At 37.5% G+C, this 19758-nt stretch overlaps 1 protein-coding gene across 1 annotated transcript; it reads left to right on the top strand.

Annotated features, from left to right (window-relative positions):
* Positions 1-315: 315 nt before the first annotated feature.
* On the top strand, positions 316-3991 carry LOC145785257 (uncharacterized). The gene is made up of 6 exons (XM_082596938.1): positions 316-460; positions 597-724; positions 1828-1969; positions 2447-2599; positions 2972-3084; positions 3851-3991. The coding sequence occupies exons 1-6, from the start codon at positions 316-318 to the stop codon at positions 3989-3991; spliced, it is 822 nt and encodes a 273-aa protein (XP_082453064.1).
* Positions 3992-19758: the final 15767 nt, after the last annotated feature.

Here is a 19758-nt window from a genome sequence, read left to right as displayed (position 1 = left end):
TGCACAACAATCTAACCACTTAGTGTAATTTATTAAGAATCGATAAATTGTACTAAGTAAAAATTACTAATACTTACCACTAGTAGCTTAAAGAGTGCGCGTGTCGTGTAAAGAAATGTGTTGTTAATAAAAAGCATAAGCAGAAAAATTCGATTTTTTTTCTTGTAAAGCACAATTAACCATAATAAATTAATCTTTTTGTTTGCTTCGCCAGGCAAGTGATCTTACATTGTTTTTTAAATAATGCAAACCACTAAGAATATGTTCACCACAAATTGTGTTGCGCTTTTTTTATTTTGTGGTTTTTGGGGTCTGATGAATGTGGATGGACACAGTTGGTTGGCTTGCACCGATTACGCTGAAAAAAATGCTGGTACTTGGGATCCTGATAAGTGCAGAGGCTTTCCTAGAATGGCTCATATTAAGGCGATCAAGACCGACTCTTTTGGTTTTGAAAGAGGTAAGCTGCATGAAAAAATCTCATTTACAATACAACATGTTAATGATAACAAATGAATATTTGGTTAGTATAAGGTATTTACAGTCACCTCTGTAGCCTACTTCAGCAAAGAAATAATATACATTCATATTCACAGGATATGCTCATAATCCAAGTGAAGCACGGCCTTGTCAAGGCCTCTTTACCAATGATGCTTACACAAGAGACCATCCTTTAGCTATATATTATCCAGGCCAACAAGTCGTTCTTGTTCACCCCATGAAGGTTTGAATAATATAATTTACACAAGTTAAATGAAAGGACTTAAGTTTTAACACGATAGTTTTCTCTGGCTAATAGTTAAAGCGCAATATAATTAATTTTATTGATTTTTAAAGATTTTTATAATTTAGGCTTTTTTATTAGTCTGGTAGAGTGTTTGATTTCTCAGTGAGGTGTAGGTTTTAAAGTTCATGTCATTTTAAACAACAGGTTTTTAAAAAATTAATATAATGTATATTTTATACAATTTGTGCTTTGTTGGATCTTTGGTTTTTACATCGATCCCCAGGCAGCAAGTCCGCTATTTTATTTTTTCTATCCATACAGAAGCCTATGTCGCATGGAATAATTGTTAGACAACTGATCAACAGCAAAAATCGGAAACTCATAATATCAGTCTCAGTGCCTGGGCTACGTTAATTGGTCAAACCCTCTACAAGCAGTGGCGTAGCCTACTCAAGGGGGCATTGTGCTTTGCTTTATTTTATAAAAAGACTGTTTAGTAATTTAAAAAAATAGACTTTGTGTCCCAAATCAAGACACTACTAAGAAAAACACATTATGATCAAAGAATACGGGTCGTTTCTTTAAGTTTCCAGGGTTCTAAAATCATTCCGGGGCCCCTGTCCAAAAGTAGCCTCCCCCCTGGACTCCCTGTCAACGCTACTGTCTACAAGTATACGTCATACTTGTTTGATTGATTGAATGTTCATCCTCGGACTGGGAAAGCTTCTTGCAGAGCTTAATCCTGGCAGTTTCGCATATACTTGTAGAGGCTTTGAATCACTGACGCAGGCCTGGTCACCGAGATTGACAGAGTGAAGTTTCTGATTGTTGAAGTCTTGTTGCCAGGGAACTATTCCATCCATTAGATGCCGCTGAATGGAGAGCAGTCCTTAACGTGCGTTGCTCAAGCGCACACCCCGAGAGTCGAACCAGCGCCGCTTGATCTTGAAGCTTCTTCGTTCCAGAAGTGACGTGATTCCAGAAGTGACCAATTGAGCTATCGGGGAGGGCGCCTACTGCCAGGATTAAGCTCCCAAAGACGCTTTCCCAGATAAAGAGTCTCACAATGAATTCCTTAATCAATCAAAATTTCTACATAGAGTCATGGTTCGGATGCGCAGTGTACAGGAATACGGACTCCAGACTTCGGTTCAAACCTTTATGCTCTTCCTGTGCGAAAAAATAGCCCACCTAGCGATCCATCTTTCAGTCAATTCCGCAAGAGAAAGATCTTTGATCTCGGTAATGCATGCCTGGAGTTGCTATTTTATTATCGTTCTATGTTTGGCCGAAGTAAAACAAAGCGCAAAATATTAGCGTGCAAATGAATAGCCTGTAACACGTTGCATGAATATAGATCACATAATAAAATCAAATTGGGTTGAAAATGTTTCTTTTTGTGGATATATAGCACCAGAAGGTTATTTGTCGAGGTTCGCAAATTTTCTATCTAGAAATACAATTCAACTTAACTACTTAGACTACAGTTGTCATTGGTAAAAAAAATCCAGAAGAATCCCACGAATGACGACTATCAGATCCATCACGGATGTCTCGGGGTAAGATCTGGTTTGCACCGGTCTAATGTTGCTATAGACTGCAACAGTTATTCTACATCCATCAATACATACATCAATTCTATAATACAAATGTGTGAATTAATCTTTGAAGATCTTCTATACACGGGGAGCCTAACTTTTTGTGTGATGCAATTTCCAGGAACTTCTCCATATGGCGATGATTTTAACGGCGACCCTTCGCTGAGCAGCATCTATCCTAAGCCAGGATTTTCTAATGCTCCTAACTTTTGTGCCAACTCAAGGAATGCCGTTGCAACTTACAGCTTTAATCTTCCACGTCGTATGAAACCAGGTAAACTGATAGTTTTTGTCGTATCCAGGCTTACACCCGGTGGTTAAAGATTTAGATTAAGTGGAAAGGAAGGCAAGGAAGCCAATCTTCTTGTCCACCTTCAGGCATGCCTTTAAGCGTCCTGCCAGACACAACCGCATGTTCTTGAGCTGTGTCGAACCGGCGCCCTTTCAATTGCCGTTTCACTTCAGGACTCTCACCACTCGGCTATGCAGCCGGTTAAGGTGAACTGATGTCGGGTTACTATAAAATGCGTTGCACAAATTATTTTATGCTTACGTTACGTTGTTGTACAAGCTGATATAGTTTAGTTTTAATGTACGTTAACCTTGTCATTACCGTTTCTTCTAAACAATAAATTGCAAATTATAGGTTTGTACACCTTCATGTGGACATGGGCATTCCGCAGTGAAACCGACTTGTATAGCACATGTTTTGAAGCAAGGGTTGCCCCAAATAAGGGACGCAGAGATGCCAGGTTGAAAGTAAGTAAACAACTAGACATATTGGCACTTTTTATTTCCTTACAGTTTGGGTAGAGATAGGCTAAGTTACTTTTTTTAACCATAAACAGATATAACTGGGCAACACGACCGTAGCTATTTTATTCTTGCTTTTATAATGTTAAATGTTGTGGCGTTGCACAGTTTTGCCTGTTTTATTTCCTCGGTAAACCTTTTAAAACAATTTACAACAATGGTAGCCTATGTAGTTCAATGAGGCCAAAAACAGGAATGGATCTAAAAAAGTAATAACAGGTCAACCAAATTTATCTTTTAATTAGAAATTTGCAAAGAAGAAACAAGGCATATTTTCAACATTAGGAAAAGAATTGTTTTTTCAATGTGGGAGACTTGTATCTAAAAAATCGTAACTACTTAGCGTAGTAGCGCTGCAAGGAACGTAGGCCTATAGTTTTTTTATTGAGACACCTGACCAAATATTTTCTTCGCCATGTGCTGCTGACAAAACGTGGTTATAAGCTTTTCAAATTTTTTTGTGAAAAAGTATCGGCTTCATTGAACTATCTATCTGACTTTAGCCTACAAAGTAACCTAACTAGGGCGATAAAAAATTCTTCAGTGTAGGTAGGTTATCCATCCCAAACATGAAAACTTAGCCCAAGTAACCTCAGGAAAATTTAGTTTTGTTAGATCAATATTTAAAGCAGCATAATAATATAATTATTAATATATTACAGTTACTAGCCTACTTAGTCCTACAATGAATAATTTAAAATTTTATTTTCAGTCTAGAAAGGTTAAAGATTTGACAGAGCCTTGTGGGGGAATCACTTCTAACCCCAATATTTTGGGAAACCGCAATAGAGGTTGTACCAGATCCCCACAAAACGGACCGAGACGCTACAAAGTCGTGTCAAGAAGAAACTAAACGCTGCTAATTAGCAACTGACAGGTACGGTTATGGGACTGTTAAAAATAAGCCTTTCCCATAAATAAAAACGAAATTAGAAAAGTTTATGATGAAGTACCGCAGGTAGGCTACGTGGTTTATTATGTCAAAGTTTTTCTTAAAAGTACTGTATAAGCTTAAAATTAAATGTTAGTTTAAAGTTTACAAGATTTTTGTGTTTGGATCTGTTATAAATTTACTGATGCACTGTAGGCCAATGTAGGCCTATATCTGTTTTATACCAACATCTACTAAATACTGTAGCCTACATAGCCTTTTAGGTTATGAAATGTTGCAATTCTCTGGAAAGTCTAATCATTAATAAAGGCATATGCTAAAGCTTCTAAAGTCATCAAAGCCAAAAAGTTTCAAACCAGTGACGTAGCTAGAAAGAAAATTATAAGCAGACAATAGCAACTATTGAGAGGCAAACATCATTAGCCTACAATGGTATAAAGCGTTTTCATACTATTAAAACATATTTTGTTCGGTGGGCACAATAAAACTTTGCACAAGCCCTCCCCCCCCTCAAAGCCTACCAGTAGCTACGTCCCTCTAGTGAACTCTAACTTCAACCAGATATACTTGAGCCAAAACATTAAATTCTAATTGTACTTTGTTAATATTTTTCTACAGGTTTTGAGTGAAAAGAGCAAGGTCACACTTCACTGTCTAGACACAGGCTTGAAAAAGTTCTTCCTGCGATTTTTCTCTCACTCTGCCATTCATTTTAATTTCTGTCATCAAATTTGTTACCGTATTTATAGACTTTTTAGCGAGGCATTTTGAAATGAAAACGTTTTTATCCAGAATGTGGTCAAATCATTGTTAAAATGTGTCATATTTTCGTTTGTGAATTTTGTCATATTTTTGTATAGGGACAAGTAAAACATAAGCATAAATAAAATTCAATACAAAATCCAAGACTTACCAATGTAAATTCCAGTTAGCACAGTGACGGATCCGAGTGGGTGATTGGAGCAATCGCTACCCTCAAAACACATAAAAGTAATTTTATTCATGTTGTATTTGCAAGCTCGGATTGATTTAAACCTACACATCATCGTGTTTAGTTGAAATCGCCCTCCTAAGGCTATTTGGTGAGTCCACCCTTGAGTCAACTGAGACATGTTCTCCAGAAAGATTGAAATAACTTTCTTCCTTGCCTTTTGGACTAACAGCTATATAAGTAGCTAATCATTCTCAACTGTATTAATTTGCAACTCCTATATTACAAGGCCAACTGGTATATCATGTAAAAAAGTCTTTTCTCTTTACTGCAATTCAGCTTCGCGATAAACTAAAGTTGCTCTAGCAAAATCTAGGCATATTCAATCATGTGACACATGATTGAATCATGTGACACTAGGCAATCATGTGACACATTTCTGTGCCAAAATTTTTTGAGTGATTGGTTGGTTAGGTGCAGTGGCGTAGCAACGCAATAAGCGCCCTTGGATTTTTGCACGAAATGCCGCCCCCTCCCCCCCCCCGCATTGACACCGTCGTAATGCTGATTAAAATTCCACACAACAAAAGAATTAAAGCGGTTTTGTTTAATTTTATTGAAAATTCAACATAAATCCACTTCTTACTCAGACAGCTGAATGATTCTTTGTCTCCTTCTTTAGTTAGCCTAGCCTACTCTAATTGCTGACTTGAATGGCCCTTCTTAATTCTGAAACCTTTCGGGCCCAAGTTTGATCATCTCAACTCTCATGATATGAGTCAATGTTTCTGGCCAAGTAGCCACATCGTTATGAGAATAATAAATATCATCTGTTTTATCTTTATCTGAAAGTGTTTCATTCGTAGGCTTTCTTTCAATGATCACTTGATTATTGTTTTGCTCGAGGTAGGCTACACTTCTTCCGTCTCAACTTGAGGTAGAGATTTACTGTGGCTGTTAATCTCTTCTGTTTTTTTTTTAGCCGAGGCAATTTTTACGTAGGCTACTTCAAAATGGTTCCTTTATTCTTTTTAGTTCCTCTTCTCTAGCTTTCTTTTTCTTTCTAAAAAAATCTTCACTTTCTTTTACTCTCGTCATAGGCAAAAATTAACTTAAAAAGTTTGCAACTTAAATCTTGTTCTAGAAACTGCAGCACATTAGTTAAAAAACAATAACCGTAATCGCAAATTTGCTGAGTTAAGCTAAATGATTTATTTCAGACCTGAAACTTTAAACCTTTCTCAAACCTAACCCATCTTCACACTTGAAGATGGAGGAATTCCGTCTATCTACTACGGACAGATGGTAAAGGTGGCAGTTGACTCGATGATTTCGCGGTCCCTTCCTGTTTTCACACGAAAGTGAAATAAACTTAAAACTAATCTAAACTTAACTACCAAAGCTAAATTGACTAAACAATGCTATAGCTTACAAGTTACAACCGACATTCTACCATTACCTACTTCAACAGCATGAGTATCATTAAACCGTCACAAATACCACATGGTGAGGCACAATCTAAAAAAGTCGCAAATTAGTTTAAAGACATAACTTGTTTAATTTCTTGGCTTCTTTAAGATCAGTGTTAAGTCTTTGTTCGTTTAAACTTTAAAACATCACATTTTGCCGCCCTCTGGCAACGTGCCGCCCCTGGATTTATCCACAAGATCCAATGGGTAGTTAGTAGTTAGTAGTTACGCCACTGGTTGGGTGTGCTGAGTTAAGTAGACATTCCAGTTTTAGCATGCTGTTCCATATCGAGACGGTTCGAGACGGTTCGAGACGGTTCGAAATTGCGTCGGTTTGTTTTTAACCGAGTAGTTGAGTTGTTTAAGTTGAATTTGAAGTGTTTCTAAGGAACACCGGAATTCAGGTTGAGCACAAGTTTTGTATTTTAAGAATTTCCTTTTTTTCACTTTCACTTAAAATCACTCTTTGGGGCAAAAAAGAATATTGCTGAAGAGAAACGCCGTTCCACTATACTGCCCACATGGTTTCACTGTAATTAACGCTAGTTTGAATAGCACACACTTGAATTAAATTAAGCAATGTTTTGATGATATTTTCAATAAAAATGATAGATGACGTCATCTGTCTATGTGTTACTGATATATCCCATGTTACATTGTAAAATAAAACATGGTTTTACATTATAAGCGTAGCCTACAACTGCAAATGCTTAGTGGTTAATGAATGAATTGCAAGCTGCTATACAAGGCATAAAAATACATCAATCACTTTTTTCGAGCATTGGAAGTTTATCACACACCAGAAAAATACGTTCTGCTTTGCTCCAAGTGGTGGGGCAAAGCAGAACAAACATTTTCTTTTAACATTGTGCTGTAAAATTGGTTATATAAAAACAAGAAATATGAGTTGATGAGTAAAGATAGCCTACTAGACTTAGAGTGTAAAGATTGGCACTTTAAACAATATCCGTATCGTTCATATAGTGAAAGTTATATAAGCTTTTGAGAATCCCTTACCTCTACAGTTGGAATCAAGCAGTGCAATTGTGTCAGAATGAAACTTCACAAAACTTGTCTGCTCCGCAAACGCAAACAAATAACTTAATATATCCAGCTCGTATGTCAAAAAAACAGCAAGGTCATGCAAAGGTGGTTTAACTCTCACCACGTACAGTAAAGTAACATGTTTGAAGGACAGCTGAATTGAACAGCTCGTCAATAATAATAGTTCGATATTGTGTGGTGTGAGACTAAAAATTAAGTTAATTTATTGGTTGTCCGCTAGATGATGACAAAGAGCAAAACGTTATGTCAGTTCAGTATTTCATGGACAAAGTGAAATATGTTCTTGATGAATTGGAAGCGGTGAAGCTTTGATACTTAGCTTACTAAAAATCCAATTGTAAATTTTTTTCCACCGATGTCAAAGTGCCAAGCTGATAGTAGGCTAAGGCTAACTGTAGTTCGATGTTTATCATCCCAGTGAAATTACAACGCAGAGAAATAAGTTTAAAAAATGCAAAACGTTTGCATAATGCATAATGCATATAGCTCACTCACTTGAAATATGGAAATGTCAACTCGTAGACTAGTAGACAGTAGCCTATTAGTCTACAGTAGACTAGTAGGCTACTGGTCATATAACAGGCTTATATACAGCTATATTGACTAGGCTAATAAAAATTTTCTGTTTTTGTGAACTAACCCAGCAAACTATCCACTTGAAGCGGTTGACTGTTTCTTTTCTCTTATTATAAGTAGCCTAGGTCTATAACCCTCGGCCCCAGAGGCTCACACGACGACGAGTATAAGCCTTGTTACTCAACGCAACAAACAGTTTACCAGCCTCATTTTTAAATCATAAATCGACTTCGCTATCATAGCATCCTCAGTATGATCACATTAAAAGCCTTTTGACATGATCATACTGAAGATGCTGTGATAGCAAACTTGACGACATGATCATATTGAGAATGCTGTGATAGCAAAGTTGATTTATGATTAAAACATGAAGCTGGTAAATTGTTTGTTGCGTTGAGTAAGAAAAGACTTAGCCTATAGGCCTACAATACAGCTATATCGGTTAGTCTTTTAAAACTCCGCAGCTCTACAATTGATTGAATTGAAAAACTTTCATATATTTGTCAGGAAAGGTAACTTAGTCACTACACACAATATTTGTAATGGGTGAAAAACTGTGTTAAAACAATAAATATCAAGAATTTTTTTCAGTTGATGCTGCTTACTTTGCTCATGTAGCGCAACTAGATGCAAAAAATGCAATGCAACACAGTTTCAGTTGCAGGCAGTTAATAATTTCGTTTAGTTTGGGACACGCGTTCCGCTACAAATCCAGCTAAGCTCATCTTTGTTTAAATTCAATGTGTAACATTCTTTGAAGAAATTTAACACCAGTAATCTATACATAGCGGCAGTCATCAAACCTTTTCAAACAGATCAACTTAACAGGTCAAGGTCAGGATACAGACCACAACAAGCCATGAACAAACTAATAGGTTTAAAAAACTTTCACTTTTGAAATAAGAAATTTATTAGCGTACAACGATGATTTTTCAACTTGTAGGTCATCATCATCAGCTAGGAAACCACAGTGGGCATTGCGTGCACAAAAAAAACGTTAAAAAACATGTAATTTTTTTTCCATTTTTGCAGAATTTTTTCATTTGCTTCGCTCTCTAATTCACATTTTATTTACCTAATTGGCGATATTGGGCATAGGCTACGTGCTTTTAGCAGTATGTTTAAGGAATATAAATTTTATGTTGGCCTAAGCTACCCTTCAAAAACTTTAAAAAAAATATATAATATTAATGAAAACAATGCTTAAGCTACTCAACTATAGTTAAGAATTACATTTACTCATTCCAGTGCTCATATAGATAAACGTATGAAATAAAATTTGCCTTGTAGCCTATAGGGCAGGGGTTCCCAACCTGTGGTACGCGTACCACTAGTGGTACGCGAAGATTTTTCAGGTGGTACGCGGGTAGCATCCGTTTTTTTCACAAAAACCTGGATTCACTACTTTATATTTTGTTTATCTGGTTTTAGCGGGTTTAACATACTTTATTTCACACAAAATATAACATAATTAAAATAAAATAAACTCAAACGTTTTCGACATGTACGTGTGTCCTCATCGTGTGTTCTCTATGGTTCAACAAAGCAAACTCTCTACCAAAGCTTTATCTGGTTTTGTTTACAAAAATAATTTCCCGAAGCCTATTCTTGTTGTTACGTAACTATTCTTGCTGCTTCATATCATTAGGCTATGATCTTCAAAATACAGGTCATGTCAATTGTCAACAAGGAGCACACTTGCTTTGAAAAGCCGTAAAACGCCTTTGAAAAGGCGTTAATTATGTCAAATGATTGCTCTTAATAGATATCATCTACTGTTTTATAGCTTAAGCTACAAATATCGTTGAATAGTGCTAGTTGTGAGCTAAAAATGGATCGGAATAAAATGTTCAACAACAGTTACAAGGAATGTTCTCCAATAAACTTCTGGCTCAGTATGGCCTCTTAATATTCAACGTCAGCTTCCCATGCTGTTCCACAGCTACTGAATTTCCCTTCCACGTGGAAATGCCTGAATGCGAGCAGGAATTTTCAGTCATGATGAACATCAAGTCAAACAATCGAAACCGACTAGAAATGCCCTTCATTGCGCTGTTAGCAAATTTACACAACCCATCGACCAATTGGTGGACACTAAACAAAAAACTAAAATCTCATTAAATTTAGTTGTGGTGCTTTAGTGTTATTTTAATACGCTAATATTATTGTTCTGAATAAAATATGACTCGATCAAATTAGTTGTTCTGCAAGAAGTGGTACACTTGGCAGTACAGAGCGTCCAAGTGGTACGAGACCGTAAAAAGGTTGGGAACCCCTGCTATAGGGCCCACTATAGGGGAAGATAGAGACATCTCGGACGAATTTCAAAAATTTCACTGAAAAATTAAGTGCTTTTTGATGACATCTTCTTACAAGTGGCCGTGGATGATTCCGTTTTTGAGCTTTTGGGCAAACCTCCGACCAAAAGTAGCCTACAATGTTCGTGAAGCTTCGAGAATTGTGCCGAAGATCTACGGTTAGCTTATTTATCAATTATTTTTTTCAGTCCAAAACAGTGGTTGAAAGAATAGTTTACGCCAAGTACATGCACCAATCGAGCCCCACACTTTCCTAGCAAAATTTAAAAAATGAAGATTTTAAGTTTTTGTTTCTGTTGTCAGGGCAAGGATAAACATTCGACACTCGGTGTTTTGAAAAATTTTGTCATTTAAAAATACACCGAATCCAAAAGTAACCTTCTCCTTGACTCCATATCAACGCTGCTGACAATTGGGTACGATACTTGTAGGCTACTGTTTGCTGCGATTCGCATTTGGCTACAGGCCTTTGTGGTGAAATCCTACTTTTACTATTATACCATCGTAGGCTGAAATACAGCAGGCTCTTTTTACTAGAACTACATTTTTGATAGATGCTCTCATCTTGTCGAGAACAATGTTTATATGAACGCATTTGACCGCTTTAATGTAACAATGAGAGGAAATTGTTTACCGTATGCTTGCTATGGTGTCTGCTTTGTCGCTGATAGGCTGATGAAAAGCGTACCATAGCCTGAGCGTTTGCTTATAACAAAGAAAGCACAGTGAGGTAGACTCAAGTGGTCAACTAGCTTGCAAAATCAATAAAGCACAGTGTGTAAAAACCACTTTGAGGCACAAGTGACAGCGTAGGCATAACGGATGGAAGCAAAAAATCTAAAAAAGTGATTCCCCTACTTTGTGTTGCAATAATGTCAGAAGAATGTGCTTAGATAGACAATTGGTTATGGTCCATTAATATGTAAGATTGATGTCTGCGTAAGCACGATTGCACAAGTCCGCTGCGATCGCACATCAGCTGATATTTCAATATTTGATTTGTCTGCCGCCCATGAGGTTAAGTTATCTGAGCGATACCAGGAAAGTTGACTTGGTTAATTTGTTCGAAGTTGCGTTATTCAGAGGTTTGCGTTACTCAAGGTTATTCAGAGTAGATTATGCTCCCTTGTGGAATAGAAAATAGCACATCACCGGTTTCAAACCGCATACGGTTCCAGTTTAAACCAGATCAACTTTTGAAGAAGACAGCTTTTCCTTCAAATATTTGTACAGCAACTTCATGTCTAACTTTAATGTAGCCTACAGCAGGCGCGGATCTAGGAGTTTTTTTTGGGGGGGGCCAGAAAATTTGAAAATGAATTAACAAAGTATAAGAAAAAGAAAAAACAGATATGAACAACCAGTGGCGTAGCCAGGAATTTGGGGGGTTTGACGGCCGGCGGGCGAAGCCCGACGGCGTGTACGCCAAAGGCGACACCCAGGGGCGGGGGGTCTGGGGGGCCTCCCCCAGAAAATTTTGAAAAATTACTTTGAATTTGGTGCATTCTGAGAGCATTTTCAACAAAAATATGGGTATAAATATTCCTGTAAAATGGTGCTGTCCGGTGGCATAGCAAAAGGATAAGATCATGTTTTCTTTGGCATTTTTTCGGTAATAAAGCTAAGTCTATATGTTTTCTTGTTGCTAATTTCTGGCTGAGATGTTTGAATGTTTGGTATTGGCAAAACTCGCTCTTTTAATGCAGTTTCTCTTAAAATTAGGCAAACTTTGTTTTAGAGACATCATGGCTAACTAAAGATATGGCCTGATTTGTAACATTTTTGCAGAAATTTCCAGATTTTGCTAACTTTGGGCAAATGTTTAAATGAATTTTTCTAAGAATTATATTTTTCCGCTTTCTTTACTGTTTTCCCCAGATGACACAATACGTTTTAACGTCCTCAGATGTTGAAAAACAAAGAAAATTTGATTTCGGATATTTTAGTCAGACTGTTAACCCTTACGAGGTTGGGCTCCCTGGAGTCTTGCTCAGTTTGGGGGGGGGCTGTCGATTCTTCTTATGCTTTAGGAGTGATATCTCTGTTATTTTTTAAGGTACGGTTTCAAACTTTGGGATTCACTTTGTAAAATTATTTACGCTGAGCATATCCGAAAATTAAACCTATGTGAATTTTAGAACTGCTCATAGACGTTGAAATGTTGAGGTGACTTATGACTTTTGGATTATTTTGCGATTAAAGCGATTGTAGCGTGAGTTTACACATTATTTTTTGATAGAGTAATGAAGAACATGCATTGCAATGTTGTGATTAAATTTTTTTTACATAATCTCAATTTGAATCTATATTTTTCATGCAAAATAATAACTTTTCCCACGCTCAAAATAAACCTCGCTACTTGACTAAAAGAACAATGCTTCATCTATTACATGCAGTAATGAGATTTCTGAACGCGTGTCACACCAATTTGGATTATGATCTTGTGACCTCGGTTCCAAGAACAGCAACTCCTACGCTTTATTAACAAATGTAGACCAGCTGAAGAAGCAGGGTCGCGTTTATCAAATACTATTATGTAATCCACGAAACGAATGGAAGATCATGCAACAAAAAACGCGGTTTAAATGCAATGTATTGTAGTTGCAACAGCGTCTCTCAATGTAAGTTCAATGTGAACTCGGCTACATACAAGGCTAGTACTAGGAGTAAGATTACCCGATAAAGTCGATGATGCTCTACGTAAACAGAAGTCAGAAAGAAATTCAAAATAAAACAGTTACGGTTCATTAATAAACAGAACGTCACAACGCTTTTCACCAAAAGGAAAATCTGTAATGCCTCGGGTCATTTTCTTGTGGATTCAATAAGCTCTCTAAGATTCATATGCCACACACTAAAATCCAAACAATATTTAGATTTATTCAAAGTAGTATTTATTATGCGTCAAATCATTGTGAACCTGGAGAAATACTTTACAAAGAATTAGCTGCCTAATGGGCGTTTATGCGATAAAAATGTCAGTTTGGCAGCAAAATATTGATAAGTATTTTGATTTGGTTACAGCAATACCGGACTGCAGCAATTGGCACAAGGCTCTTGCAGCAACGTTTTTCAACTTGATTCAATGGTAAAGCAACCTGTGTTCTGTCAGGTTATGTACACACAAGTTCAGAAATATTTAGGAATATGCAATGAGGCACATTGAAATTACAAGTGGCTGCACATTTACAGTTCGATAATACGAGGAATTGAATACAAGCTAATACAATCATTTCGACGTGGATTCAACATTGCAAGACAATGTGAACATGCGCGGGTTTGCAATTAGATTACTTCTCTTCTATCCTTGTTTGTATAAAAGTCATAAAATCAGTCGTTGTGAAAGAAGGATAGATGATTTTGATAAGCAATCAAATTGCAAAACCGCGCATGTTTACAAATATTCAACGTCTTGATATGTTGAATCAACCTAAAAATAGCTATCTGTCTAATGAAAGGAAAAACTTTCATTGAGCTCCGCGTTTTATTTAGGCTGTGGTTGAAGCCAATGTTTATAAAACCGCAATCATTCAAATAGTTTATTCTGCCCAAAAGCAAGCTTGACATACTCGTGTGGAATGTGCAGGGCATAAAGGCTTTTCACAGCACTGACATTGGCCACGGTTTTTTGGTAGTTTATTTTTTCTGGCTTTGGCACCTTCTCCCATAATAGCGTGTTTGCATACGTCGCATCTACGTCGTGTCGACGATAGTTGGGGCAGAGTGGCCCTTCTGCCGCTTGGAGTTGTTGTTGAAGGTTGTTTCCCTATTACTGCTTCAATCTTATGTATGGTGTGATAGTTCAGGCCCTGGAGAGATCGCGACTTTATGAATGGCTTCACGAGTTCCATGGCCAGTTCCCAACCGAAGTCGAAGGATTTTCGCTTGCGTGGATCAGTCCCTTCATTTAGTGCTAAAACTGTAGATGCGTTGACGCGGCAAGTATCCAAAAAATAAGCAAACGCAGTAGTTGTCCACCGTGGGGACTTCGCTTTGCACGTGAATGAACCCATCCTTTGGTCGATGATATCGGTGCCACCCTTTGTGAAGTCGTAAAGCTTATACAAGCCTGGCTTCTTTTTGCCGTCATCCTTGGTAATCTCCAATAGAGCTTGCATGGTCGTCAACATCAAAACATTCCGCATGCCAGAACTCTTCGTTTTTACTACATAAGAATGTAGACTAAGATCAGCCTCACTCGTCTGCCAATAAATTTCGTACGAAAATTTCTCCCTACCACTCACTTGCTTCACTTCCAGGGGTATTCCTCTACGTATAGCGTTGAGGGTTCCCACTGACGTTATACCCCTGTCAAGCAACCACTGCGCGAGTGGTATGGAGGTGTACAAGCGGTCATACGAAATATTCCGACCTTGAAGGTCACCGTGTTGTTCCAGGCTCATCACCATTCCTTTTACCACTTCTTCTGTTCCACGAACGTAAAAATGAAATGGCTCTTCCTTCGGTTTACCTGAATAGACCGATGCCGTAAATGTGTATGGGAATCTGCTGGCGTTTACCGACTTGAACAGAAGGCCATATTTCGCAGGCTTGTTTGGATTATATTGCTTGAAGGCAATTTGTGTCCTCATGGGGTATAGCGTTTCGTCCAACGACAAGTAGTCACCTGAAATGACATGTTTGCCGCAGTTTTCGTTAAACATTTCGAAAATGACTCGAAATGCGGCAAACCGGTCATTCTTCCAACGTTGCGGCCTAGTATTTTGGTCGTCAAACGAAATGTTCGAAAATAAAAATTTAAAGCGGTTCTTGCTCATTGTTGCACTAAACACGGGATGCCCTTGCAGTTGATTGAACAATACATCCGTGGAATGACCAGCCTGTCCTAAAAGCCCCCGAAAATACCCCAATCCAACAAAGGCCAGCATCTCCTCGTTGTTGGGTGGGCCAAAATAGCAGTACCTGCTGTCATGTAAAATTCTCTCTGGCAATTGAGAAATGAGTGTGGCAATTTTTCTATTTGTTTCTTGAACAATAATGTTCAAAATGTTTAAAGAAAAAAATAGTTCCCATGCTTGCCGAGGAGTCTTGGCTTCTTTGGCTTCTCCTCTAACACCAGTCGGGCCAGATATAATGTTAGCCCGGCCCCTTCTCCCATTGTGCACCGGTCTCGCATTAGACCAAGTAATGCTGACGCCGCCCTCTTGTCTGTTCTTTGGCTTTTCTACAAAAGTTGTATAAGACTTCAGTGTGTCGGGAAACTCAACAGCATCGTAGTTGTTCATGTCGAGAGAGGAATCTATGCTGTTCACCAGTCTTTTCGATGTTATAATCCGTCGTGGTGGCGCAAACTCCGGTTGAACATCGCCCATGGAAGGTAACTGGTCGTCAATCTCGATCGGAATCGCTGTTGCGGAAGTTGACGGAGAAGAATCCGCTTCTTCATCTGAATCGGAGTGCCATAAATCCTCCAAATCATCCGCCTGGCTTTCGTCGTCAGAATCCAGTAAAACATGTTGCAATATTTCTTCAGCACTGAATCCTTGCCTTGCCATGTTTTATTTAAAAGTGAAAAGGACGTAATTTTTTTAATAATGGCGTTGAAATACTAAAGAAAATGTATAATGAAACAAATTGTTAGTCACGTAGAAACTAGTTAGAAAAAAACTTTTACACAGAATTATAAAAGTCAAGAATAAACCAAAACTTTGCAATATAATAAATTGTCAGACCGTTGTCAAAAATTGTGAAGTGCACTTTACATATTTACTGATGATGAAACTATATGAATGCTATGGTTATCTATGGTGATTCAGATTAGCTTCTTGAGCAATGCTTCACGTTTATGATAAACTACACGTAGAAGGGAAATCCAACAGGCGTTTGCACAATTTCGTCGTTTAGCGACGTAGATTCGACGAAAGCGGCGTAATAATTATTAGGCCTACCTGGTATCAATATTGGCTGTTTCTGCAATGTTGCGTTATGACCATGAACGCCACGTGGCTTGAAAAACAATATTATAACGCTGAATGAAACCATGTGCATGAAGCTGATAATTTATCTAATAAAATAATCTCTGATGTAAATTCAACGATTGGGCAATGGTATGTCTGAACAAAATTACCAAATATTCCATCATTTTGACGGCTAGAATGCATTGTTGAACCTAAACCGAAAAATATAGATGCGCTGTTCATCCATAATTTTTGATATTTGTTTATATGTTTAGTGAAAATAAGCTGTCATTCTTGTTATTATATTGAAAATTAAAAAAAAGTTTGCAAAACGTCTATATTACCATGAATGCGGTTTCATCTATTTTGATTGTCCCTTGCTGTAGGCGTACTTAGGCAAGTTGTAATTATCACAATCTAACTTTTCCCAACTATGAGCACTATATCTCGATGCGCATTTGTGTATTGTGTAAAATTTTGATGGTGTCCAAAAATCAAATATTATTTACAAAATAACTCGATCTCTTAGAATATCCTCATATGTCACATCAACAAATACTTTCCTGACTTACAAATAGGCCTAACTAAGGTAATAAAGAAACATTCTACTAACGGACAATTCAGTGATAAAAAAAATCCAAAAGTTTGATATTTCTTGCAAATGCAAACAATATAAGTTTTTCATAACAAGACGAAGTTCAATAGCATTACAAGAATTCCACCACCATAATTCAAAAAGAACCTTTCCATTACTTGGGTTGACCCTTGCAATTAATCCGCATATGGGGTATGTTATGTACCACTATGGTTCACCGTACTGCCGATTGCCTAAAGCATGAAAATAGTTGCATCTGTCTGCGGTTATAAGTTATATTTTTTTCTAAATTGAACTAAAACAGCTATTCGCATTATGAAACAGTTGGATAAGTGCCATAAATCAAACTATGGAATAAGTTTGTTTCCCTATAAAAACGCCTGCCTGCAAGATGATACCATGTTCATAAAAATTACTCGATGTAGCCTGCATAACGCAATATACTTTATGATATTATATTTTCTGATTATACATTTCCAGTCCTTGTCACAGACTGCATAATGCTCACTCATTCACTTTCAATGTAACTGAAAATAGTTGTTAGATAAAACCTATATATCACACGCGCTATCAAGTAAAAGCGTTCTATTTTACATTGATTCGATTGGCTCAATATGAGATGGCTACTTCTAAACTACACTTATGAAGGCAGAGTCTGCAATTACTTGAATTTTTGCAGGTGTGACCTACAATAAATAATGCGATTAATCGAATACAATTCTCACACAACTCGTGAATATGTCTAGTCAATCAGCGCTGACATAATGCTGGATGATGCATTATTGTTTATTGAATAATTTAGTAAATATGCGTAACTTCATCTGTTTGTTATTGTGAGACGAAACTAGGAAGAATGGAAATAGAAATGGATAAAATAAAGGTATTTTTATTCAATGTAAACGCGCTGCCGCGTGTCATTATCTAACTAAAATATCTCTCGCCGCTAGCCTATCTCGATTCACCGTTTTCTGACGTCACGTCCATTCGACAACAAACGATTTCTTTCATGCATTCTCAGTTCAGGTTGGCAGTTACCCGCCTTTCCGTCGATTCAACATTGCAAGACGTTGCATAAGTTCATATCTTTAGTTTGGTAAACAGAGATAATATTTCATTGTGACATTGCTATGTAAACTTATATTTCACATGAGACAACTTGACAAGTAAATATACAAGTTTTCACAATTTACGACGAGTTATAGCACATGGAAATGTTACGCTACAATTGCTTTGGGAGGTACTGCATTGTGGTTTAGTTTATCAGTGACAGTGAACCTGGTACAAGAAGCCTCGAATATATTGATTCAACTAAGCTGCATCACGTATAAACGTGGTGGAACGATCGTCCTTTTCACAAAAGCGTGATGTTCTGGTTTATCCTACACAAATGAGAAGCGTATTGCATTTCAAATCTTTACATGTCGACTTGGAAATAAATGTTTACAAGTATATGTGAGAAGCTTTGGGAACATCGACGCCTTTTCTGCTTTTGATAGTGTGTCGGACAAAAGGAAAGATTTGAAACCAAAATCATGATATGTTACAGCGCAGCTTCTACAGTAGCTAAATTTCTAATTATTCAAAAAAGCGTTGTGGCCCAAACAGTACAATCTAAAACCAGTCCACAACGTTGAATATGTCACGAGAAAGGAAAATGCAATCAAAAGAAACCAGCCAATCACTTTCAATACTTATCTCACATTTTATATCAAATCTACTCCAAATGACGCTGAGTCATTGCAATAACGTTGTAGCCTATGCTTTGTTTGATTGAAAGGACATCATTTTCTGCGAAAAACAATTGTCGCGCTAGATGTATTGTCACCAAGTCTTATGTTTAATTTTACGCAATTTCAACCGCAAGCGACGGTAAATCATCGTATCAAAGTTGAAGCTTTTCCTGTATCGACGTCGCTTATAAGCCGTGGTGAGAACAAAAGATCCACGCATTCTGCCAATTTCCTTCACGCTGTGAAGCAGTTAGGATTAACGAGACATGGACCAAATTAATTACTTTCATCCAACTGGTGGGAAAGTTTTGAACAATAGAATATGAAATATTTCAGAGGATGTGCTGAGAAATGCCTTATATCTCTCAATTTATAACCTTTATTCGCTCAAAATTTCAGCTCAATAGAGGTGAATGAAAGTTAGGAAAAGTCAAGAAATCTCGTAGTCGCAGCCTCAGTGGTTTTAGAGATACAACTGTTGATGCAAAAAAGTTGAATTGACAGCCCCCCCCCAACCTTCAAACAGTTAATTTTTCAATAATGGTCTGATTCAGCATTTTTCAACTTACTTTTTCTCATTTGCTACTGCTTCCCCAAGGCAACAAACAGCTTTTTCATCATTAGGAAACCACAAAAAGTAAAAACATCTCAAAAAATGTCAGTCAAACACTAGCAGTAGCTGTAATCAAAATCTGCAAAATGTGACAAATCAGGCCGCATCTCCAGGTGGCCATGGAAACACGGAGACTGAAAGCATCATTCTCAATATCGTGACGTCGCACGCGTGCCAAAGGGGGGTTGCAAGTCCGCTGTGGGACTAATATCAGCTGTTTAGAAGCATATCAAACCATTCAACAATTTCTCACAAAATTTCCGGGGGGGCCCGGGCCCCTTGGGCCCCCCCCCATAAATCCGCGCCTGGCCTACAGTAGTTTTTACATCTGTAGCATGCGCAATGTTTAGTTTGGTGAGGCTATGTAAATGTAGACTTTGATGGACAGCAAAAGTCAGGATACAACCATACAACTCATTAATATGTCACATGTAGACCTAGTTTAGTGTCTAATAAAAAGTATCCTCTGAAAAAAGTCAAGCCTGCAAGGTACAGGGAACAACAATCTACATA

This window comes from Aplidium turbinatum, chromosome 16 (genome assembly GCF_918807975.1).
Source record: "Aplidium turbinatum chromosome 16, kaAplTurb1.1, whole genome shotgun sequence".
NCBI classification, from domain to species: domain Eukaryota; kingdom Metazoa; phylum Chordata; class Ascidiacea; order Aplousobranchia; family Polyclinidae; genus Aplidium; species Aplidium turbinatum.
Note: the sequence above shows the minus strand (reverse complement) of the source record. Positions and strands in the feature narration are given on the sequence as shown.

Coding starts and splice junctions, on each gene's coding strand:
- LOC145785257 (XM_082596938.1), top strand. CDS start 316: ATGAATGTGGATGGACACAGTTGGTTGGCTTGCACCGATTACGCTGAA. Junction 1,970..2,446: donor GAGAAAGATCTTTGATCTCG/GTAATGCATGCC, acceptor TGCAATTTCCAG/GAACTTCTCCATATGGCGAT. Junction 3,085..3,850: donor GCAGAGATGCCAGGTTGAAA/GTAAGTAAACAA, acceptor TTTTATTTTCAG/TCTAGAAAGGTTAAAGATTT.